This window comes from Cynocephalus volans, chromosome 8 (genome assembly GCF_027409185.1).
Source record: "Cynocephalus volans isolate mCynVol1 chromosome 8, mCynVol1.pri, whole genome shotgun sequence".
NCBI lineage: Eukaryota > Metazoa > Chordata > Mammalia > Dermoptera > Cynocephalidae > Cynocephalus > Cynocephalus volans.
Window position 1 is genome coordinate 75,245,223 of NC_084467.1, and position 26,088 is coordinate 75,271,310.

Consider the following 26,088-nt stretch of genomic DNA (forward strand, 5'->3'; position numbering starts at 1 on the left):
GGTTATTGGGATCTTACTATATTGAATTCCTAAACTTCTTCACACATTTATTTGTTTGTTTGAATTGGGTTTCCATTGCTTACAACTGAAACAATCCTGATTGATACAATGATATCAAATTCTCTTCAATAACCAAAATACTGCCCTTATAAAATTTAAAATGAAAGATTTTAAGTGTTTATTTATTTTTAATACATTATAAGATATTACTATTACAAATTGAGATTTTTCTTTATGCCCTTTACCCAACCTATCCCTCTCCAATGATCCCCTGGCCTCCCCAGCCCTCTAGTATCTTTAGGTTTGTTTTCCCCTTCTGAAAGTTCAACATACTGTGCTAAGAGGGAAGATTTTAAGTGTTTAGACTGACTGAAGTATGAAATCAGAATGCTATAGTATTTGAAATCTACCACTTGATGGTTAATGTTTATTTATTTTTGTGTTCATTTTTTCATCTGACATTTTATTAATTTTCTAATATGTATAAGGCCCAATAAACAGCACAACATTAGGCCCTAAGGATACAAATAGAAATAAGACATACTTCCTGTTCTCAATAAATTAATAATTTGTATGGGAGATGGTCCTTTAAAAGAAAAATTATGGGGGGCTGGCTGGTTAGGTCAGTAGATTAGAGCACAGCCTTATAACACCAAGGTAATGGGTTCAGATCCCTGTACTGGCCAGCCACTAAAAAAAAAAAAAGAAAAATTATTAAACAAGAGTTGTAATAGAAGTAGTAGTATATGTGAAGTACAAATGAGAATCTAGGAAAAGGAGCGAAATCCTTTCTGGGAGGGTCAGAAAAATTTTAATATGTGCAAATAATTTTGTATTGAGGTACGAAAGGCTAATGAAAACTTGTAGATAACAATATACGTACATCAAAAACTTATAAACAACTCCTGGGGCTCAAAAGGTGCTGAGGAATGTAGAGTATTAAAGTGTACATGAAAGAAACTAGCTCAGCTTCATATCCAGAGTGTAACTAGCAGAGTGCTAAGTGGCTAAAGAGAACTAGATTCCCCCCAACTCTCTCTTTGAAGCTATTTACCCTTGGGATGGCACCACTGATCAGAGACCGAAAATAACACTTTAGGGAAGCAGACAAACCTAGGCTACTTTTCCCTTCTCTTTCAAGACCAAATTATAATCTCAAAGGAATAATAAAGACTGGATTTTTAAAAGGTCTAGTTATATGCTGTTAATAAAAAACACACCTAAAACATAAAAATACAGAATGATCAAAAGTTCAAAAAAAAAAAAAATAGAAAAGGATATGCAAGGGATTTACCAACCCAAAATAGCTGAAGTCATTATATGAATATTAGTCCTAGTAGACTTTAAGGTAAAATAGATAATTGAAGTTAAGTGCGTCACTAAATAATGATAAAAGGCTATATTCACTCAAAAGAGATAAAAACTTAATTTTTATGCATCTAATAACATAAATTCCAAATATAAAAAGTAAAAATTGGTAATATAAAAAGAAAATGACAAATCTGCTATTATGGAAATTTTAACACATCTCTCCATAGTTAGTAGGTCGAGAAGGTAAAAATCATAAGAATACAGAATACTTAAATAGCAAAATTAACAAACTTGATCTAATGGCCATATATAGAATACTGAATCCCCAAATGGGAGTTTACACAGTTTTTATAAGCATGCATGGAACATTTTTGAAAACTTACCACAATAAAGGCCATAATTGTCTATCAACAGTAGTGTCAATTAAAACACTGTAGTATATGCAAGGACACTTCAAAAAGTTCATTAAAGATTCATATTATTTTTTTAATTCTATTTTATCGTAAACTTTTTGAAGTAGCCTTGTATAATGGGTTACTATATTATACAAATAGATTGAAAATGAACAATATATAATTTCATGCACCAATCTAGATTAAGCTGAAAAGGCAAGATTAAGTAGAAGAAAGTCACTGAAGAATATATATAGTATGGTTCCATTTATGTGAATTTCCAAAACAAGCAAAACAACAGATATTGTAGGAGTATATACAAAGATGGTAAAAGCATGGCAAAAACAGAGAGTAGCTGGTTACCTCTAAATACAGGGAGAGAAGAGGTAGATATGATCAGGAAGGACACACTAAAGGGCTTCTAATGCTGTATTTAATAATCTTAATGGGGTTTGTTTTATCACTATTATTAAGCTGTGCATATATGTTTCATATTATATGTTAAACACAAAATATTTGTTTTAATTGAAAATGTACAGAACCAGAGGCCCCAAGCCATCTGTGCCAGAACAGGCAGGTGCCACGCTGTGGGACACCCCCACCCAGCCCAGGCCAGTCCCCCCAGCCCAGAGAAGCCCAAGTGATGCTGGGCACATAGGCCCTAAGCCAGCCACACTGAATTGGCAGTTCCTGTGGGATCCAGGCCAGACACTAGGGTGGAATGAGTGGACTGTGAAATCCCCTGCCACAATGACTAAACACCAAAGGAAAGACACGAGAAATATGAAAAACTAAGAAAGTGTAACACCACCAAATGAAAATAATAATTCTGAAGTTCTAGATCCTATAGAGCAGGAAGTCCTTCAAATGTCTGACAAGGAATTTCAAGCAATAATTCTAAGGAAACTAAATGAGATACAAGAAAACTGAGGTAGACAACACAATGAAACAAGAAAATGTATACAGGATCTGAAAGAAGAAATGGACAAAGAAATTAATGCCCTGAAAAAGAATGTAGAAGAGCTTATGGAGCTGAAGAATTCACTTAACAAAATAAAAAACACAACAGAGAGTTTAACCAGCAGAATAGAACAAGCAGAAGAGAGAATTTCTGACCTTGAAGATGGCCTGTTTGAAATTACACAGGCAGACAAAAAATTAAAAACAAAAAAGAATTTTAAAAATTGGAGAAAATCTAAGAGAGATAACAGACAACCTTAAGCGCTCAAATATCCAAATCATGGGTATTCCAGAAGGGGAGGAAAAAGGAATTGGCATTGAAACATATTCAACAAAATAATAGCAGAAAACTTCCCAGCTATAGGGAAAGACACAGATCTTCAGATTCAGGAGACTCAAAGATCCCCAAACATATTCAATCCTAAAAGGTACTCTCTCAGACACACTACAGTCAAATTGTCAAAACTCAAAGACAAAGAGAGAATCTTAAAAGCTGCCAGAGAGAAGGGTCAAGTCACCTATAAGGAAGCCCCAATCAGACTAACATCAGACCTTTCATTGCAAGCTATAAAAGCCAGAAAAGAAGGGGATGATATATTCAAAATACTAGAAGACAAAAATTGCCAGGCAAGAATACTTTACCAGCAAAGCTATCCTTCAGAAATGAAGGACAAATAGTATATTTCTCAGACAAACAGAAACTGCAGGAATTCACTACCACATGACCAGCCTTATAAGAAATTCTCAAAGGAGTACTGGGTTTGATACCTGAAAATCAACCATCACTGCCATGAATCCTCAAGAAAGAACAAATCCCATCAGTAAAATAAAAATGCTGACAATAAAGAGAAAAAAAGTTTATCTACCATCCTAAGAAACCAACAAACACAAAAGACAAACAGTAAATCAGAAAGGAACAAAAAATACTTAAGACATCCAAACAAAAATTAATAAAATGCCAGGAAAAAATCAACACCTTTCAATAATAACTCTTAATGTAAAAGGATTAAATTCCCCACTCAAAAGACACAGACTTACTGACTGGATTAAAAAGATGGACCTAACAATATGCTGCCTTCAAGAGACTCACCTCACCTGTGAAGACACATAGTCTAAGAGTGAAAGGCTGGAAAAAAATATAACATGCAAATAGAAACAAAAAATGAGCTGGAGTAGCTATTCTTATATCAGATAAAATAGACTTTAAACCAAAAGCTATAAAAAGAGATAAAGAAGGCCACTATATGATGATAAAAGGATCTACCCATCAAGAAGACACAACAATCATAAATATATTTGCACCCAACATTGGAGCAGCCAGATTTATAAAGCAAACACTCTTAGACCTAAAGAAAGAGATAGACACTAATACCATAATAGCAGGGGAACTGAACACCCCACACTCAACATTGGACAGACCATCTAGGCAAAAAATCAACAGAGAAACACAGGATCTAAACAACACTTTAGACCAATTGGACGTGGCAGATATCTACAGAACATACCATCCAACAACCTCAGAATATTCATTCTTCTCATTAGCACATGGGACATTCTCCAGGATAGACCACATGTTAGGTCACAAATCGAGATTCAACAAATTCAAAAAAAAATGGAATTATTCCACATATTTTTTCAGATCACAATGGATTAAAATTAGAGATCAATAACAAATGAACTCTGGAAACTATACAAACACATGGAAATTAAAGAACATTCCACATAATGACATATGGGTCTAAGAAGGAATTAAACGGGAAAACAAAAAATTATTGAAACTAATGAAAATAATGACACATCATGCCAAAACATGTGGGATACTACAAAGCAGTACTAATGGGGAAATTTATCACATTAAATGCTTACTTCAGAAGAATGGAAAGATGGCAAGTAAGCAACCTAAAGAACTAGAAAAACAAGAACAATCCAGACCCAAAGTTAGTATGTAAAAAGAAATAATTAAGATCAGAGCAGAACAAAATGAAATAGAAACCCAAAAAATGATACAAAAGAAATGAAATAAAAAAATTGGTTTTCTGAACAGATAAATAAAATTAACAAACCATTAGGAAGGCTAACTAAAAAAAGAAGAGAGAAGACCCAAAGAACAAAAATTAGAAATGAAAAAGGTGATATTACAACTGATACCTCTGAAATACAAGGAATCATTAGAGACTACTATAAACAACTATATACGAACAAATTTGAAAATGTGGAGGAAATGGATAAACTTCTAGCTACACACAAACTACCAAGAAGATGTAGAAAATCTGAACAGACCAATAACAATAAAAGAGATGAAGCTATTCTCAGAAGTCTCCCAACAAAGAAAAGCCCAGGACCGGATGGGTTCACTGCAGAATTCTACCAAACCTTCAAAGAGGAATTGATACCAATTCTCTACAAACTATTCCAAGAGATTGAAATAGAGATCATTCTCCCAAACTCATTCTATGAGGCAAACATCACCCTGATACCAAAACCAGACAAAGATACATCAAAAATAGAAAACTATAGGCCAATATCCTTGATGAATATAGATGCAAAAATCCTCAATAAAATATTAGCTAACAGAATACAGCAACACATACACAAAATTATTCACCATGATCAAGTGGGATTCATCCCAGGGATATGCAAGGTTGGTTCAACATACACATATCAATAAATGTGATAAACCACATCAATGAAAGCAAAGACAAAAACCATATGATCATCTCTACAGACACTGAAAAAGCATTTGACAAAATTCAACATTTGTTCATAATAAAGAGTCTCTACAAGTTAGGTATAGATGGAAAGTATCTCAACATGATTAAAGCCATATATGATAAGCCCACTGACAATATCATCCTGAATGATATTGAAAGCTGAAAAGCTTTCAGCTTTTCTCTTAAGAACAGGAAGTAGACGAGGATGCCCACTCTCACCACACTATTCAACATAGTGTCAGAAGTACTAGCCCGAGCTATCAGAGAGGAGAAGGAAATAAAGGGCATCCAGATTGGAAAAGAAGAAGTCAAACTGTCCTCGTTTGCAGATGATATGATCCTATATATAGAACAGCCTAAAGACTACAAAAAAACAGAGTTGATAAATGATTTCAGCAAAGTTGCAGGATACAAAATCAACACACAAAAATCACTAGCATTTCTATACTCCAACAGTGAACATGCAGAAAAAGAAATCAAGAAAGCTAGCCCATTTACAATACCATCAAAAAAATAAAATACTTAAGAATAAAATTAATCAAGGATGTGAAAAATCTCTATAATGAAAACCACAAACCACTGTTGAGAGAAATTAAAGAGGACACGAGAAGATGGAAAGATATCCCATGCTTTGGATTGAAAGAATTAACATTGTAAAAATGCCCATACTACCCAAAGTGATCTACAGATTGAATAAAATCCCGATCAAAATGCCAATGGAATTTTTCTCAGAAATGGGAAAAACTATCCTAATATTTATATAGAATATCAAAAGACCATGAATAGCCAAAGCAATCCTGAACAAAAAAAAAACCATATAGCTGGAGGCATAACACTACCTGACTTTAAATTATACTACAAAGCTATAATAACCAAAATAGCATGGCACTGACATAAAAACAGACACTCAGATCAATGGTATAGAATAGAGAATCCAGAAATCAAACCATATACCTACAGCCATCTGATCACTGACAAAGCCACCAAGTCTACACACTGGGGAAGAAACTGCTTCTTCAGCAAACAGTGCTGGCAAAACTGGATATTCATATGTAGGAGAATGAAACTAGACCCATTCCTCTCACCATATACCAAAATCAACCCAAATGGATTAAAGAATTAAATACACATCCTAAAACAATAAAACTCCTCAAAGAAAACATAGGGGAAACACTCCAGGAAGTAGGAGTGGGTACAGACTTCATGAATATGACTCTAAAAGCACAGGCAACCTAAGGTAGAATAAACAAATGGGATTATAACAAACTAAAAAGCTTCTGCACAGCAAAAGAAACAATTAACAGAGTTAAAAGACAACCAACAGAATGGGAGAAGATATTTGCAAAATATACATCTGACAAAGGATGAATATCCAGAATATACAAGGAACTCAAGAAACTTTACAGCCAAAAAACAAATAATCCAATTAAAAAATGGGTCAAGGAGCTGAATAGGCATTTCTCAAAGGAAGATATATGGATGGCCAACAGGCACATGAAAAAATGCTCAACATCACTCAGCATTTGGGAAATGCAAATCAAAACCACTCTGAGATACCATCTCACTCCAATTAGGATGGCTAATAGCCAAAAGACTAAAAATGATAAATGCTGGTCAGGTTGCAGAGAAAAAGGAACCCTCCTACACTGTTGGTGGGGCTGCAAAACAGCACAGCCTTTATGGAAAATGGTATGGAGTTTCCTCAAACAATAACAGATAGATCTACCATACAACCCAGCTATCCCACTGCTGGGTATAAACCCAGAGGAAAGGAAATCATCATGTCAAAGGGATCGCTGTATCCCCATGTTTATTGCCGCATTATTTACAATAACCAAAAGTTGGAACCAGCCCAAGTGTCCATCATCAGATAAGTGGATAAAGAAAATGTGTTATATCTACACAATGGAATACTACTCTGCTATAAAAGAGAATGAAATACTACCATTTGCAGCAACATGGATGTACCTAGAGAAAATTATATTATGTAAAATAAGCCAGGCACAGAAAGATAAATACAACGTGTTCTCACTTATTTGAGGAAACTGAAAATAAATAAAGAAAGAAAGAACTATGCAAACAACTAAACATGGGGTGAGGGAAGAAGACACAATGATCACAACAATTCCTTGAACTTGTTAAGACAAGAGAACAGACATGGTGTTGATGGGTGGAGGCAGAAGAGGGAAGTGGGAAAGAGGAACTGGTAAAGGGACACAAAAATCAACTACATTGTATACTGATAAAATAAAAAAATTTTAAAAATTAAAGAATAGAAGAGGTTAAAAAAATAAAATCCATGATGAAGCAATGAAATCACTATCAGATCTGAATTTATACGTGTTGAAAAAGAAACAGAGCCAGATGTACCTAAGTGTCTTTCTAGAAGAGGGGAAATAACGTTAATCAAAATGGAACATCTTCTTACAGAAGCTGAACACTTCATTTCCTAAAAGGAAGGATGGGCGGGGACAGAGGCACAGTGAGGGCAATGACCCAGCTGCATTTGGAAGAGCAGGGACCACTGAGGCCACACAAAACTGCAAAGGAGTGGCTGGTTTTGAGTGCTGTTATTTCAGTAGAGTTGGATGGCTTATCCCTGATGGCTGCTGGATACACACACCCTTTTGTCACGGGGATAAATACCCAAGGACCTAACCTACATCTCAGTAGTGGAGCCTTTTTCTAGTCAGTTTGAACTCTCCAAAGCTAACAGTTTCAAGCAAATTAGAAGGCTAAATGTTCTCTGTAATCCCCTTCTGTTCCAAAATTATAATTTAATTAAACACATTACATAATAAATAAATAAATAAATAAATAAATAGAAAATAAATGGTACAAAACCAGAAGTTGATTCTGGATTAGAATTCCAGCTCTGCAGCTTACTAGGAATGTAACCTTAGTTTCCTTATCCATAGGTTTATTCTATTAACAGCATCATAAGGTTGCCATAGGAATAAATACAGCAGTACCTGGAATATAAAAGGATTCCATAAATATAAGTTTCCTTTCTCCTTATACATCACAAATTATTACTGTTGCAACAGTTTCTAAACTGGCACTTCATTTAGGTGCTCTAAACACTCAACATTCATATTGATAATTTACTATTATTATTCTTCCTAAAACATTTCTTTCATCACGTCTCTTCTCTCAAAATCTCACGTTGAGTAAAAGAGTAGTTTTTGCATGTATTGAAGTTAAGTTGCTATTAGCTTACAAAAGATTGTTATACCTATAAGATGTTTTATGTAAGCCCTATGCTAACCACAGAGAAAATACCTGTAGGAGATACACAAAAGAAAATGAAAAAGGAATCAAAACTACAAAAAAATAATTAAAGAAACACAAAAGAAGTTGGAAAGACAGAAAAAGAGGGACAAAAACTACAAGACAGAATTAAACTCCCTGGGCCGACCCCGTGGCGCACTTGGGAGAGTGCGACGCTGGGAGTGCGGCAGTACTCCCACGGCGGGTTCGGATCCTATATAGGGATGGCCAATTCACTCGCTGGCTGAGCGTGGTGCGGCCGGTCACAAAAAAAGACAAAAAAAAAAAAAAGAATTAAACTCCCTAATCAAAAAACATAGAGTGGCTGAATGGATTAAAAAATGATTCAACTATATGCCTTTTATAAGTGACTCACTTTAGATTTAAGGATATACTTACATAAGCTGAAAGTGAAGAGATGGAAAAAGTTATTCCATTCAAACAGTAATCAAAAGACAGCAGGGTGGCCATACATAAATCAGACAAAATAGACCTTAAGTAAAAAACTTGAAGAGACAAAGAAGGAAGAGACAAAGATCAAGAGACAAAGGAGGACATTATATAATGATAAAAGGGTTAACTAACCAGATATAACAATTATAAATACATACGCACCCAACATCAGAGCACTCAAATATATGAAGCAACCATTTACAGAACTGAAGGCAGAAATAGATAGCAATGCAATAATACAAGGAGAGCTCATATCCCACTTTCAGTAATGAACAGAAAATCTAGTCAGAACTCAATAAGGAAACAGAGGATTTGAACAACAGTATAGACCAAATGAACCTAATAGACATACACAGAACATTCCACCTAATAGCCACAGAATATATATTCTTTTAAAGCACACACAAAACATTCTTCAGGATAAATCACATGTTAGTTTATAAAACAAGTCTTAGCAAATTTAAGAGGTCTTAATTTATACCAAATATCTTTTCCCTTAGTAGCAGAAACTAGCAATGAAAATGGGATAAAACTAGAAATTAATAGCAGAAGGAAACTGGCCCTCTCTTGCCACTTCTATTCAACATAGCACTGAAAGTCCTAGATAGAGCAATTAGACATTTAAAAAAAAAAAAGAAAGAAAGAAAGAAAGAAAGAAAAACAGAGAAAGAAAAGAAAAGGCATCCATTTGGAAAAGAAGTAAAATGATCTCTATTTGCAAATGACATAATCCTATATGTAGAAAAAATAAAGATTCCACACAAAAAATGGTTGGAAATAATAAACAAATTCAGCACATTTTAAGATATGAAATCAACATAGAAAAATCAGTTGCATATCCATACACTAACAACAAACAATCCAAAAAGGAAATTAAGAAAACAATCTCATTTACAGTAGCATCACAAAGAATAAAATACTTAGGAATAAACTTAACCAATGAGGCAAAGACTTGTACACTAAAAACCACAAAATATTGCTGAAAGAAGACACCAATAAAGGGAAAGACATCTTGTGTTCATGGATTAGAAGACTTAATATTGTTAAAATGTCCATACTACCCAAAGCAATAAGCAATCAATTCTATCACTATCAAACCCCAGTGATATTTTCTGCCAAAATAGGAAAAATAATTCTAAAATTCATATGGTACTACAAAGAACCCTGAATAGCCAAAGTAATCTTGAGAAAGAAAAACAAAGCTAGAAACCTCATATTTACTGATTTCAAAACATATCACAAAGCTACAATAATCAAAATAGTATGATACTGGCATAAAAATAGACATATATACCAGTGGAACAGAATAGAGAACCCAAAAATAAACCTAAACTTATAAAGTCAAATGATCTTCAACAAGGGTGACAAGACTACACAATGGGGAAAGGATAGTCTCATCAACAAACAGGGGTGGAAAAACCATATATTCACATTGGAAAGAGGAAAATTAGACCCTTACCTCACACACCATACACAAAAATCAACTCAAAATTGATTAAACTCTTTTAAAGACCTAAATGTAAGACCTAAAACTGTAAAACTCCTAGAAGAAAACATAGGAGAAGCTCCATAACTTGGTCATGACAATCATTTCTTGGACATAACACCAAAAGCATAGGCAACAAAAGCAAAAACTAGGCAAGTGGTACTACATCAGACTAGAAAGCTTCTGCACAGCAAAGGAAACAATCAGCAGAGTGAAAAGCCAACTCACAAAATAGGAGAAAATATCTGCAAACCATATATCTGATATGAGGTTAATATCCAAAATATATAAGAAACTACTATAACTCTATAGTAAACAACAACAACAAAAACAAAAACACAATGTAAAAAATGGGGAAAGGATTTCTGGGTATTTATCCAAAAGAATTAAAAACAGGACATCAAAGTCATATTTGCACTTCTATATTCATTGTAGCTTTATTCACAATAGCCAAAAGATAGAAATAACCTAAATGTCCAACAGATAAATGAAGAAAATGTGGTATATACAAACAGTGGAATATTATTCAGCCATAAAAAAAGAGGGAAATCATGTCACATGTTACAAGATGGATGAACCTTGAGTAGATTATGCTAAGTGAAATAATCCAATCAAAGAAGAACAAATGCTGCATGATTCTATTTATATGAGGTATCTAAAGTAGACAAATTCACTGAAACAGAAAGTAGAATGGAGGTTGTCGGGGCGGAGGAGGGGACAATGAGGAATTGCTGATCAGTGGGTACAGAATTTCAGTCATGCAAGATGAAAAAGTTCTAGAGATCTGCTATATAACAATGTACATACATTTTAAGTGTTACTGTACTGCACACTGACAGATTTGTCAACTTTATATTTAAGATCTATCACAATTTTTTTTTCCGGTCAGGTTGGTTTTCTTATGCCCTCTATCCCAGTGTTCGTTTTGTACCTGTTGTGTAGAATCTTTCATTCCTTGGTTCCAGTTGGCCAAATCCAACACACTGAACTTAAATCCCAATTTCTCTATGAAGTCTCTCAGAAAAATGGCCACACAGACTAGTCTCTCTTCTGAACTCCTTACTACTCACGTAGATGTTATTACGCTTTTTAACTTTTCACATGTGGAAGGCTCAAGTTTCCAGAGGATTATAACTTCCTATTAGACAGAAGACTATGTTTTAATCTTGTTTTCAAGTCACTGCTTACCACAGTATATTGCCCATTGCACAAACTCAATAAATATTTCTCAGCTGACTAAACGCTGCCTGAAGAATAAGATGGTTAATAAATCTGTCTATAAAATCTTGATTTAGGGTATGAAATGTGAATCTTCAGGGCTGGGTCGAGGTGATCTTGGATAACTGTCTAGAGTTATGCATCTTCCTTTCACCAAGTTAGCTCACCTCTATACAGGCCTTTGAAAATATATCAGGGCTGTTACACAAAAGACAATAACAGCCTATTTTAACATCCCTAATTCTATAGCCAAAATAACAACAAAAACCTTTACAGCAACCAATAAATTATTCCTCTGTTTAATGGAGAACAGAGAATGTTTATTGGGTTCTTACTTTTTGCACTAAGCAGCAAAAGATGTGGTTTTGCTAATGTTATGGGATTCTTGAAAGTAGACTGCCAAACTGGGCAGCTGTCAAGAAGGCTTACTGAATGAAGTATGTCTTGTGTGTTTATACAAATATACATACATACACCACTTCACAATTAATAGAATCATGATTAACACAAGTCTCCAATCCTACTTTGATGGTTTTAGTCAACCAGAATAAAATGAACAGAAAATACAAGGCTTCTTTAGATCTGGGCCAAATTGCTCTGGAGAGAACCCAATTTGTTTGCAAATAGGGTAAGTATGTACTTCAAATACAGCACACATAATTTTCTTGATGACTACGTTGTATAGCCTCAACAGAGATTTAGTAATTTATATTACCTTCACTTTCCAAACAAGACATGCCTTTGAAAATAAAGGAAGTTTTAAGATGATTCTATGATAAAGATCAAGAAACATACCATGTTAACAGGGTCAGTATGTTTAGCCCTGTTTTTTCCCTCTGTTTCTAGAAACAATTTCAAGGCAAATGAAAAGGACCAAGAAGAGCAACAAAAAAGATCCTTTCCAAGCTACAAAACATAAAATTATATTCCTCCTTCAAAATTTTCTTGTTCTTTTGATAAAATCATCCCTTCTAAGATAATGTTTTAAAATTCATGTTGTTGGTAACTGTTGAGTCTAGAAGTCATGAATAAATTTAGATAAAGTAATCCACAAACTATCCATTAGAAATTCAATCACTGATGTTCATTAAAATGTCTAGCTTTCAGGTCTTTTGTCCCACTTTCAACATTCTAATTTCAACACTTAAAAAAGTAGAGGGAAGGAAGTCCTAAAGATCACTCTTGCAATAATATTAAAGAAGTCAATTGGCTTTCTTCAGTTCTCCAACATTTTTCTTGATAAAACTTCAAGAGAAACAAAATCTCCAAACTGAAAAGAATTTTGAAAGCTATCTAGGTCTTCACCTAGTATGATATGGATATTTTAAGACATTAAGTTCCATTAGCACTTCCTCCTGAAATATTTCCCAATTTCCCAAGACAGAATCTGTTGCTCAGTCATCTAGGCTCTTACATCACTTCACCAACTATTTTATATAGAACTTCCTACATTTTGTGATAATATATATTTCTTTGTCTTTCTCACTAAATTGTAACTGCATCCAGAAGCAGAACCACAGTTTTAGAAATCTTCATAATCCCACATTTAGTACTTGGCCTCATACAGAGAAAAAACTTAACATAGGTTGAATGAATGAGTGGATAAGTAAATGTGGTTATATATGCATCAAGAGCAAATTCCTAAGTATTCAACTGGCTAAAGTAGACAGGAGTAACCCTCAACTCCATTCTCGATACTATCTGTTTTTCTCTCTAAAATTCCCTTCATTCTGCTATTTCTACTCTTCAGTTTGGTTTACTACAGGTTATTAATTGTTTCTACCTAGATGTCAACAGGTACTTCAAACTAAATATATCCAGAATCAAATTTCTTGTCTTCCTCATCCTCCAAACCTGCTCCTCTTTCTAAGTTCCCTATTTAAGTTCAGTAACATCAAAAATCCAAGTCGGAGTCTCAGTTTTATCTTTAATTTCTCTTTCTTCCATCACCTTCATTTAATCAGTTACCAAGTTGTATAGTGTCTATTTCCAAAATAGCTTTTAACTACAGTCATTCGATCAATCATCCATTCACCAATATTTATTGTTATTTACATGTGTTATGCATATTATTGTGGTTATTGTGATGTGTATGAAATCAATCTCTTCTCTCAAAAAGTTCATAGTCTAATAGAGAGACAGATAAGCACATCAGCAGTTATAATATTTGAAGATAAGTGCTTCACGGATTTTTTTCAGGAACATAGGGAAAAAATATCTCAATTACATTTGGGAGGAACAAGGAAAGCTTCCTGGACAATATGATATGTGATGTCTATGTGTTAGCTACATGAAGAAGGGCACAGGAAGGTAGAGGGATCTAGACAAAAAGAATGACACATAAGAAGCTGTAAGATTTGAATAAGTATAGCATGGTCTGGTGATCTAAATAGTTTGACTGAAGTGATGCTTTTCGAAGAGTGATGGTAGGTGTGACTATATGACTATAGAGTTATAGAGGGAGGGTTAGGTCATAAAGAGCCTTGTATAAAAAGTAAAGAAGTGTAAGTCTTAACCTGGAAGCTGTGGAGATCACTGAAGGATTTAAGCACAAGGGTGACATGATGAGATCTATACTTTTTGAAAATTTTTCCATCAGCAGCTTGAATGTAGATTTGAAGAAATGACAGACTGAAGTCAGGAAATACAACTGCAGGGCTATTACACTAATCCTGGTGAGAAATAAAGAGGGCCTAAACTACAACATTGGCAACTAGAATGGCTGTTTTTAAGGGCAAGGAGGGGAAATTTTGAGTCAAGGATAGATGGGGATAAAGGTGATAATTAATGGCATGAGGTCGTTAAAGAGTCCGGACAGGATTTGATGCAAAACATATGTGGAACTTGAACAGGCAGAGGAATACTTATATGGAGACAGAAAAGAAGGGGAAAGATCTATACATATAAGGATGTTTGTAGGTGGCAGGTAGGGTTGCCAGATAAAATACAGGATAATCAGCTAAACTTGAATTTCAGGTAAAATAATGAATAACTTTTAATATAAATATTTTCCAAATACTGCACCTCCACCCCCTTAACAAATTTCCTTTTCCTGAATGCCATACTTTCCACTTACATGCTTTGCAAATTCCTACTCATTCACGTCAGTTCAAGTGCTACCTTCTCTGCAAAGAATCATCTGACTCCCCTAACCCTGTGCTCTCACAGTATTACCTATTATATATCATTCATTATGATTATTATAAAGTTTTCCTGTATATCTTTCTCTAGATTGTAAGTTTCTTGAAAGTAGAGATCAGGACTTTTCATCTTTGTAGCCCTTGTGTCCAGCACAATGGCTGTCACAAAAGAGGCAGCCAATATTTTCTGAATGAATGAACGTCCGATTTCAGATCTTTATTACCTCTTGCCCAACTTTTTCTAGTTCATTTCCCTTCCTTCATTTATTCCCCTCTTTAAGCCATCCTCCATACTGACATAAGAGGTACGCTTTTAAAACATAAACCATCAGGATACTTTACTACTGAAATATCTTTGATTACTTGATGACGCCAATAGGATAAAGTAGAAACTTCAGCATGGTACTGAATGTCCTCCACAATTTATTCCTAAAGCTAAGCTAAGATCTCAGATTTTGAAATCATATTTGGGTTAGAATTCTGGCTATGCCACTTGACTATTATGTAATTTTGAGGGAATAACTTAACCATCTGTAAAATGGGTATAATAACTACCTCACCATGCCGTTGTGAAAAGTTATAAGATGATGTCAGTAAAACACTTACTACAGTACTTTCCTACTTGACACTACAGTATAGTAGCAAATACAGCTATTAAAACCTTTCCAGCTTCATCTCTTATCACGTCCTCAGTCTCTGTTCACATTGATACCATCCACAGAAGCTGTACTTCATAACCTTCCAATCCTCCAAACTTTAGGCTATTTCATCCTTCCATGTCTTTATTCACAATGCTTTATTTGCTTACAATGCCCATTCCACACCAGCCTACAGGGCAAAGCTTGGTATTTAAAATTTTGCTATGGATAATTCCTAGTATACATACACAACAGAAAAGGAAGTTAAAAATGCCAAAGTTTCTTCAGGTATTTTCTGCTATGTAGATGCTCCAGGACACGACAGACTTTCTTTTATTTTAGTTTAGTTTTATTTTTAAAAATTTATTTATTATTATTATTATTATTTTTACATTCTAAGATGTTGTTGCTTGGGGGAGGGGGAGAAGGAAAAGAGAGGGGAATAGGGTGCTAGGAGGAGAAAGTTAGGGCATGTTGAGGCCCGTGGCACCCTCTTCATTCTAGCAGGGGAGCCCAGGGGGCTTCTGGTGGCAGCTTGGTCATCACTGGGCTGGGTGCAGACATGAGGGTGTGGCTGAGGCCCTTGGCCCCCCCCACCCTGGCTTGGGAGCCCGGGAGGTTTCCAGTCCTAGGTTTACAGGTGTTCTTTGGTGGTGTTAGACACTTACCGGTTAATATCAGAACTTTGTCTCTGATCTGTGGGTTTTTTGTGTTTTCTTTCAGTTATATTTTGGATTATCCACTGTTCCCACCACTTAAACTCTGCACTGGAACTAATTTGTTGTCCTTTGCTTACATCTGAAATGAGGCAGCTTCCTGTGGGAACGAGCACTTGAGCCCTGTGGCTGAGCCAAATTGCTGTTTTGCTGCTGATTCCTGGGGAAGGCTTTTTGTGCAGCTCGGGTTTTAATTATCGACCTTGTAAGCACTTCCAGATCTTGTGAGGTCCCATACACCTGGGTTGTGTGGAAACTCTGGTCTGGGCCTGAGTCATTTCAGCAAACTGCACCCCCTGCAGTACTGTATTCCTAACCAATCTCCACTGAGTGGACCTGTGCTGATTGGAGGGCAGATCAGCTGTCCATGCTGTGCCCCAATGTTTCCCTGGTGGGCTCATCTCCCCCACCTCCTGCACTCCAAACACTTCCCATGGAGTGGGCCATGCACTGGTCCCCTGCAATGACTTACCACCTCTGAGTGGCTCCTTTTTTCAGTTGTCTGTGGTGCCTTTCTCCTATGTGGGTCCATGGGAATGCTGTTAGTGTTCTTGCTGGCCTGGGGGCTACTAAGACCCTTATCTCCCTGCAGTATCTAAGTGACTTCATATGAAGGGCACAGCTGTGGCTTTTGTCAGCTCTTTCTCCACGTGCTCACCAGGGCCAGCCTTGAAGTGGCCTGGGCTCGAAATGGTTGGAGCAGTCTTTTCCTTCTCTCACTGTGGTTTCTCCTGTCTTCGTAAACTCCACAGGTCTCTCCTCTTACCCTGAGCACTAGCGGTGCCAGCTTGGCAGTTGTTGCTTTTTAATAGTTGCTAATTGGTTGATTGTGGGAGAGGGTGATGCTGGGTACTGTCTATCCCACCATCTTGACCAGAAATTGACTTTCTTTTATTTTAATCTGTGGATATCTTATGGGCCCTAGTGGGTTTTAGTGGTCAGGAAATTCTTATCCATTTTATTGTAAGCTATGACTTTTTAGAGTTGGTTTTTTTTTCCCCATCTCTTCCAAGAAATCTTTTATGAGTGATTTATATTCTTTGCAAATATTGTTACCATAATATAAATCTACCTATACCAAACCAGGAATATCATTTCCTATTACCAAAACCATGGAAAAAGTTTATTAAATGCACCTGAGACAGCTCAAAAATATTCAGATATGTTCTGATATTTTTAAAATAATTTTTCCTATTCATTGAGAATTGAAATAAAAAACTATAGGTATCTTTACTCTCTTTTTAAAAGAATTACCTTTGGTCCTTCAGGGCCGTTTTGTCCAGGAATCCCAATATCTCCTGGAAAACCCTAGGGAATATAAAAATGTAGAGAGTTTATTCTACAGTGAATTACTTTAAATCTACTAAGCATATTAAAATTCCCTTTGCCTATCTTTTATGCCCAATTAAATCAATTTATACTCTTCAAAACTCAACATTAAAGATTAGTTAAATTAGGCAGTTGTTTAATATTGATATATATAACTAACAAAGTGTGCTAATACAGAATCTACTTCATCAGTTATTTAAAAACAATCCTCAGACCCAAAGAAAATCCTCTGGTCTAGTTTAAGAGAGTGAAAGTTTTATTTAAAAATTATCCACAACTTGGAAATAAGGCAAAAAAGTATGTGACATGTCCTTTCAACATCATATGGGACACAGGGCCACTGAAGATTAGGTAAATGTACTTTGTTTACTAACTACATGTTAACTTGCAGATTTTTGTTAGGTAGAGATGCAAACAACTTCTGTCTGTTAAAACCAACAAATGAAAAACCCCAAAGGTTAGGGCTTAATGTACAAGATTAATCAGTTTTGCATCTAACCCAGCTATATTATTTTAACATTCCCATATTTAATTGTCTGTAAATACTTAGCTCCTCAAATGCTTTTTGGAACAATTGCCGGCTCCATCAATAAAAAACCGGATAAAATCTTTGACCCATGTTTACTTCATATTTGCATGAGAATCATGATTTTACCTTTTTAGAAATTATACTGGCAGTCTAAAACATTTGGATCAAGAAATAGAAATGGACCATAGCGTTAAATAAAATCTGTGCTGGGAAAAGGCCTAGAATGCTGCTCTAAAATGGTTAGATTAAAATTCTTGCTGAAATAACAAATTAGAATGTGATTCATCATAATCCTTCTCAATAATGATAATAAGTTAATAATTGTGGTTTTACTTGTATTGATTTTGTCACAGAGAGAGCTGTTTCAGTGTTTCCCACTGACATGGACAAAGGGAAAAAAAAGACAGACAAGTACAAGAATCAGCATCTTTAAATGTAAAGAAGGCTGCAATTAAAATATAAATGCCAGCAATAAAAGGTAGTTAAGTGGAGGGATAAATGTGACGGGAATAAAAATCCCAACAAGTAAGATGGAATAGCAAAGTTGACTCTGGGTTACTCATTCTGGAAAGAAAAACAAGAAGAAAGTGATATCAACTCATCCAGTCTGGGTTAGGACAGAAATGCCTTGACTCAGACTTAAAACTTGGATTCTGTGAAGAAAAATATAACTTGGGGACATGTCTGGCGAAGCAAAAAGCAGTGGTAACAGAAAGACTAACCACAGGATCAGATTTCTGAAGGTTCTGGAATAGTTTAATACAGATACGTTTAGTACAGACTTGCTGATTGCTTTACTACTCAAAGGCAGTCAGGTTCATCTATGTTACTATTTGCGTATATGTCAATTTTTTAAAACTTAGATTCTTTTCCTGATAATTTCATACCCTTCATCTCAATCACACCCTTTGTTAGCTTGTTTGGGGGGGGGAATCCCTGTAGACTTGAATCAAGACCTTTTTGTTCAGTTCTTCTATAACATAAGCTAATTCTCTGAAATTGAACTCATTATCTTCCGCAATATGCTCCTTCCTCATCCTGTGTTCACTGAGTAAATCTTACCTCCATTCACCAGTTTCTGAGCCAAAAAGCTGTACACCATCTCTGCATGCTGCTTCTTCCTTTCCCACCACCACCTTCCAGTCATCCACTAAGCCCCGTCCCTTCCACCTCCTAATTCCCCGTCAAGAAGAGAGAGGCAGCTACTCTTCTCCACGCTGCCTCCACTACCCTAGGGCAGGTCACTACTCCGAGCCTCCAAACTCTTATTCTTGCTTTTGCTCATGGTCTCATCCCCATGAATGCATTTTTCACTCCAGTCAGACTGATCATTCTCTGCAAATCTGACCATGCTACTTTTTTACTAGCCTCAGAGTAAAATCCAGCTTCCTTAACACAAGGTTTATGGGGGCTTTCATGATTTGGTCTCTACTTACTTCTCTTTTTTACACCCTTCCACCCAGCATTTCAGTCACTGAACAACTTTTATACTCAAAGCACCAATTGAGTATCCCTTATCCGAAATGCTTGGGACCAGAAGTGTTTCAGATCTTGGATTTTTTTGGATTTGAGAATATTTGCAGACTACATACTGATTCCTAATCCAAAAACCCCAAATTTGAAATGCTCCAATGAGTATTTCCTTTGAGCATCATGTCAGTGTTAAAAGTTTGGGATTTCAGATTTTTGGATTAAGGATGCTCAATACGTTCTTTTTCTCTTCTGGGCTTTTGCACATACTGTTTCCTATACCTTGAATAATTTTCCTTTACCTTTTGTTCACCTATAACAACTATGTTTTAAATAGAAGATTGAACAATGTTTTATTTACAAGTCTTTCTTTCACCTCCACACCTTGAGTTAGATCACTTCTAAGAACTCTCACACCATCCTGGGGCCCTACAAAGTCACTTAACATAGTGTTTTGGCTTGTTCTGTTTTCCTCCTCAGACTGTAAACTCCTTGAGTGCAGTTTTATATGTTATTCACTACCATATTCCCAGAAACTAGTATAATACCTGGCACACAGTAAGTGCTTTAAAAAATGATTTTTTGTTATTGTTGTTGAATGATTTGTTTTTGGTTTTTTTTTTGAAAAAAAGGAAAACATGTCTGGTCTCTCAGTACCAATTTACAAATAGTGTAAAGCATTGGTTCAGATATCCCCATGGATAAATTCATAATTCCTGTCCATCTTCCAGATGAGCCTGGAACACCCTGTCATACCACAAAGCCCTGTCATACCACAAAGCAAGAAAGCTATTAAAGGTATCAAAACTAAAGAAGTCACATTAAAAGAACTAAGAAGCTGCTTAAAGAGACTCTCACTGGCCAGATATGGATAATATAAACTCCAGTATGGATAAGAATTGCACTGAAATGAAACACATCAAATATGTCTAAATTCATAATTTCATAATTATACAACAACAAAAATTGTCCATGTTCAGAGGATGAAAGGGAGCCAACTCATTATCTTGAATGTGGTAAATGAAGGTAAAGAATCAATTATTTTTTCTGCCTTTCCTATATGTACTGTAGTAACCAAATAGTAGATGAAGGGATGTATTCCAGCCAATAAATGAAAAAGAAGTGATAGAGTAAGAAAATCTCCGTTTTTCAATCCCACAAATGATCTGTTACTAATATTATAAAAAAGATAATTAGACCTAACATGAAGAACACAGTATCACCCGTAGACTTATGAAAGACCACAATATCATCTATAGCCTTGTCAAAAACAAACCAACCTGAATATAGTCAGGCCTCTGTATGTGACTACCAAATTGCAGGAAATACATAGGACCAGGATGCATGTGGAACCAACACCATGATAATATAATCAGCATAATCCAGACTGGAAAACTCTACAGGTCAAATAACCAGGCATCTTCAACACCTAACTTGTTGAAATAAGCCTAAACTATTGTTTTTAAAAAAGATTTTAATATGTACTTGTACATATTTGTGAGGTATACTGTGTTGTTTCAACACATGCATATACTGCAAAATGATTCACTTAGGGTAGACAGCATAATTTTGTACCCGTTAGTCCACCACTTCTTCTCCCCCTAAACCCCCTCCCCTCCTTGCCTCTGGTAACACCATTCTACTCTACACTTCTATAAGAACCATGTTTTTTAAATTTGTTTATTATTTTTAGCTTCCATCTTTTTTTTTTTTTTTTTTTGACCGGTAAGGGGATCGCAACCCTCAGCCCAGTGGGGTCCACACCACGGTCAGCCAGTGAGCGCACCGGTCACCCTTATATAGGATCCGAACCCGCAGCCTCGGTGCCCCACACTCTCCCAAGTGAGCCACGGGACCGGCCCTTTAGCTTCCACTTATGAGTGAGATCATGTGGTATTTCTTTATGTCCTGACATACTTCACTTAACATGATGGTTTCCAGTTCCATCATCCATGTTGCTGAAGACAATAGGATATCATTGTTTTTTTTATAGCTGAATAGTATTCCATTGTGTATATATATCACAGTTTTTTAATCCATTCATCTGTTGATGGGGAAAACTATAGACCAATATCCCTAATGAACACAGATGTGAAGATCCTCAATAAAAAACTAACAAACAGAATCTCACAACACATTAAAAAAATCATTCACTACGACTGAGTGGGATTCATCCCAGGGCTTCAAGGATGGTTCAACATATGCAAATCAATAAACGTGATACATCACATCAACAGAATGAAAGGAAAAAAATGTATGATCATTTCAATAGATGCAGAAAAGACATTTGATAAAATCCAACACTCCTTCATGATAAAAACACTCAACAAATTAGGTATAGAAGGAATGTACATCAACACAACAAAGTCCACATATAACAAACCCACAGCTAATATCATGCTGAATGGACAAAAATTGGAGGCTTTTCCTCTGAGATGTGAACAAGACAGATCCCCACTTTTATTCCCCACTTTTATTCATCACAGTACTGGAAGGTATAGCCAAATAAGGCAAATGAAAGCAATTAAGGTCATCCAAATTGGAAACAAGGAACTCAAACTATCCTTATTTGCAGATGACATGATTATATACATAGAAAACCCTAAACACTCCACCAAAAAATTAGTAGAACTAATAAATGAGTTTAGTATAGTGGCAGGATACAAAATCAACACACAAAAATCGATAGCCTACTTATACACCAATAATGAAATATCTGAAGAAGAAATCAGGAAACTAATCCCATTTACAACAGCTACCAAAAAAAAAAAAAATACCTAGGAGTAAATTTGACCAAGGAGATGAAACACCTGTACTATAAAATATCTGTGAAAAATATTGAAGAGGACACAAATAAATGGAAAAATATCCCATGTTCTTAGATGGGAAGAATTAACATCATCCAAATGTCCACATTACACAAAGCAATCTACAGATTCAACACAATCCCTATCAAAATACCAATGACATTCTTCATAGAAATAGAAAAAATGATTTTGAAATTTGTATGGAACCACAAAAAAACCCCATATAGCTAAAGCTATCTTGAACAAAAAGAACAAATTTGGAGGCATCACACTTCATGACTTCAAAATATACTATAAAGCTATAATAACCAAAACATCATGCTACTGGCATAAAAATAGACAAATAGATTAATGGAACAGAATAGAGAGCCCAGAAATAAACCCACACAGTGGAAACCAACTGATCTTTGACAAAGGTGTCAAGAATATACAGCGGGAAACGATAGCCTCTTCGATAAATGATGATGGGAAAACTGGATATCCACATGCAGAAGATTGAAACTTGACTTGTATCTCTCACCATACATAAAAATCAACCCAAAATGGATTAAAGACCTAAATATAAGACCCCAAACTATGAAACTACTAGAAGAAACATAGGAGAAACACTACACAAAATGGGAGTGGGCAGTGCTTTTTTGAGTGAGACTACAAGGTCACAGGCAACTAAAGTTAAAATACACAAATGGGACTATATCAAACTGAAAAGCTTCTACACAGCAAACGACACTATCAACAAAGTGAAGAAACAACCTACAGAATGGGAGAAAGTGTCTGCAAACTAAACATCAGACAAGAGGCTAATATCCAGAATATACAAGGAACTCAATTCAACAGCAAGAAAACAAATAACCCAATTAAAAAATGGGTAAAGGATCTGAACAGACATTTCTTTAAAGAAGACATACAAATGGCCAACAAGCACATGAAAAAATGCTTAACATCACTAATTATCAGGGAAATGCAATTAAAACCACAATAAGATATCATCTCACCCCACTTAGAATGGCTATTATCAATGAGATAGAAAATAACAAATGTTGGCAAGGATGCAGAGAAAAGGGAACCCTCCTACATTGCTGGTGGGAAGGCAATGTACAACCATGTGGAAAACAGTACTGAGGTTCCTCAGAGAACTAAAAATAGATCTACCTTATGATCAGCTATCCCACTACTAGGCATATACCCAAAGTAAATGAAATCAATGTATCAAAAAGACAACTGCATTCCCATGTTCATCACAACACTATTCACAATAGCTAAGATATGGAAGCCTAAACTACAGTTTTTAAAGACGCACACTTGAGTGTATAAACTAAAAGAAAAACAATTTAGAACTGTTTACTTTGGTGGGGAGAGATGAGTTTATGGTTGGGCTGAAACAAAGAAGGGTTTCTGGGGGTAACTGGAAGTTTCATTCTTGACCAGCACAGTAGTGACAAGAGTGTTGTCTTATATCTGTTTGTGATATACATTTGTTATACATTGTTTTATGTGTCTGTGTTTTATATTATAACAAAATAGTAAGAAAAAAATTACTGAGATGTCTTCTGGTTAAACATGGAATACTGAATATATGTGTGAATTTTTACTCCTTAAAACCTCATTAAAATATCAGTAGAGGAATATTTAGAAAACATAAAGTGCCAAAGACAAGGAGAATAGGAGACAAAAGATGTCAACAAATCTGATCTCACATCATGGTCATACATATTGAATATTTTAAAATTAAAAGCTTATTGTAAAGCTCAGAAACATATCAGTATAGATATTATAAGGAGGAAAAAAATACTGAATTTCCTTCTCACAAAGGATAGCTTAGAAACTTGGCCAGAGAATTTTCATTATTTTAAAACTTGATACCTAGGCTACTACCAAGTAGAGATCTTGCCTTTTAAATAAAAAATTTTTAAATATTAAAACTGGAGTTAACTAGATCAACTGAAATTTGATAACATACATCTATAAAGGAAATTTTTTTTAACACTCATATTAGAGCTCAGAAAGCAAATCAATCAACAGGACGTGGACATCTTTGCCAAGTAACAAAATTTCAGAGAGCTTACAGATTGGAAGATAAAAGCACATCATCAATGTCTACACTTTTCATTTTAAAAAACAACATTAGCATAAAACCATACAGGAAAAAAAGTAAACACAAAACTCTGATAAAGATGTTCTAATTCATTTTTTAAAATTAATAATAATTTGGAAAACATTGACAAGTCAAAACATTTTCTCCCTCAATGTACTTCACTATCACAGTTAAGTCATGACATACCAATCAAAGATATAATATCTTAGCAAAGAAAAGGAAAAGCAGCCTGACTTCTGGTGCCTTGTTAATAGAAATAGTCTGACTACCAATTTTTACCTAGAAGCAGAAAAATGAAGTGCCTTTAAAAATATTATGTGAAAATGTATCTTCTATTTTCAGACTCTTTATATCTGTTTGCAGCACTGAGAAGAATGATTCAGCATTCTCTCCAGTAAAAACAGTTTTTATTATTCTCTAATTACTTGAAGCTGGAGACAAACTCACATGCATTTTTTTAAAGCAAAACCTGGGAACCAAAGCACTAGCAGATTACATTAGTTTCCTGGAAAAATCGTAAAAGTAAAATATTGACATTCTTATTTGGCAGTAGCCAGAGTTTGGAAGCTAGAGTGTCCAAACAGAGTAAATACATGATGCTCTATGGCACACACTGAACACTCTAGTAGTTCTCCAGTAGGAGTGATAAAGTTTCTGTTTTCTATTGAAATATATAGTCCTGAGATAGGAGGTACTCAGTTCCCATGAGTTCAGATTTCAGGATACACCTCTGGGTTTCAAGCCACTCCCCAAGAGGAGTGTTACTGTTGCTTATTGAGCCTATCTTTGGCACCAACATGGGGAAATTGAGTCCTCAGGGGACTGACTTATGCAAATCCAATGGCTGGCATGCTCAGTAGAAAGGGGATATATAACCCTAATAGCTGAGCATGTTCTGTAAAATGGAATTTATCTTTTGAATGACCTTCCACTAGAGGTGCTAAAGACCACAGAATATTCTTGAATATGCCAGGTGTATGTGATAGAATTTGACGGACAAATAAACCCTAAAAGGAGACCAACTGAGCATGTGCAAAACTATGTTACATAACTGGGAACCACCCCTTAGTTGAATATTCATTAAATATCATGAGTATGAATTAAATAGAGTAACTATAAAAGTGGAATCCTGGCAGAAGGCAGGGTTATTGCTCACTTTCCTGGGACCAACCTGCACTTTGCTAGCAAGATATGTATGCTTTACTTTTGTGTTAAACTTACTTGTAATGGGCAGCTGCTCACCCTCTTGAGTCAGCCTACACTTCGTACTAAACTAAATGTGTATTGCTTACTTTTGTATCAAAGTTGGTGGGGCCCTGCTCAGTCTCTGGAGCTAGGCCACACTTTTCTCTTTGAAGTCTGTGTTCCTTATTTTGCTACATTAAAACTGCTTTCATTTTCTACTGTGACTCTGCTCTTGAATTCCCGTGGCAGGGTCAAGAACATGGTAAGAGGACAGGGTGGGTTGAGGTTAGCTATCAGGCCTCCCCAGATCCTCTCCTCTGGTATCAGTCCTTCCAGTTAAAAAATGGTAAGTGGATAAGGAATCAGCAAATAAATCCA

General features: G+C 35.5%; 1 protein-coding gene across 1 annotated transcript in view; it reads right to left on the bottom strand.

Moving 5' to 3' along the window:
- Positions 1-26,088, bottom strand: part of COL24A1 (collagen type XXIV alpha 1 chain) — a 354,783-nt gene that overhangs the window by 196,866 nt on the left and 131,829 nt on the right. Inside the window, exon 19 of the mRNA XM_063105785.1 lies at positions 17,550-17,603. Within this exon, the coding sequence (XP_062961855.1) occupies positions 17,550-17,603 (54 nt within the window). The remainder of the gene's footprint in view (positions 1-17,549; positions 17,604-26,088) is intronic.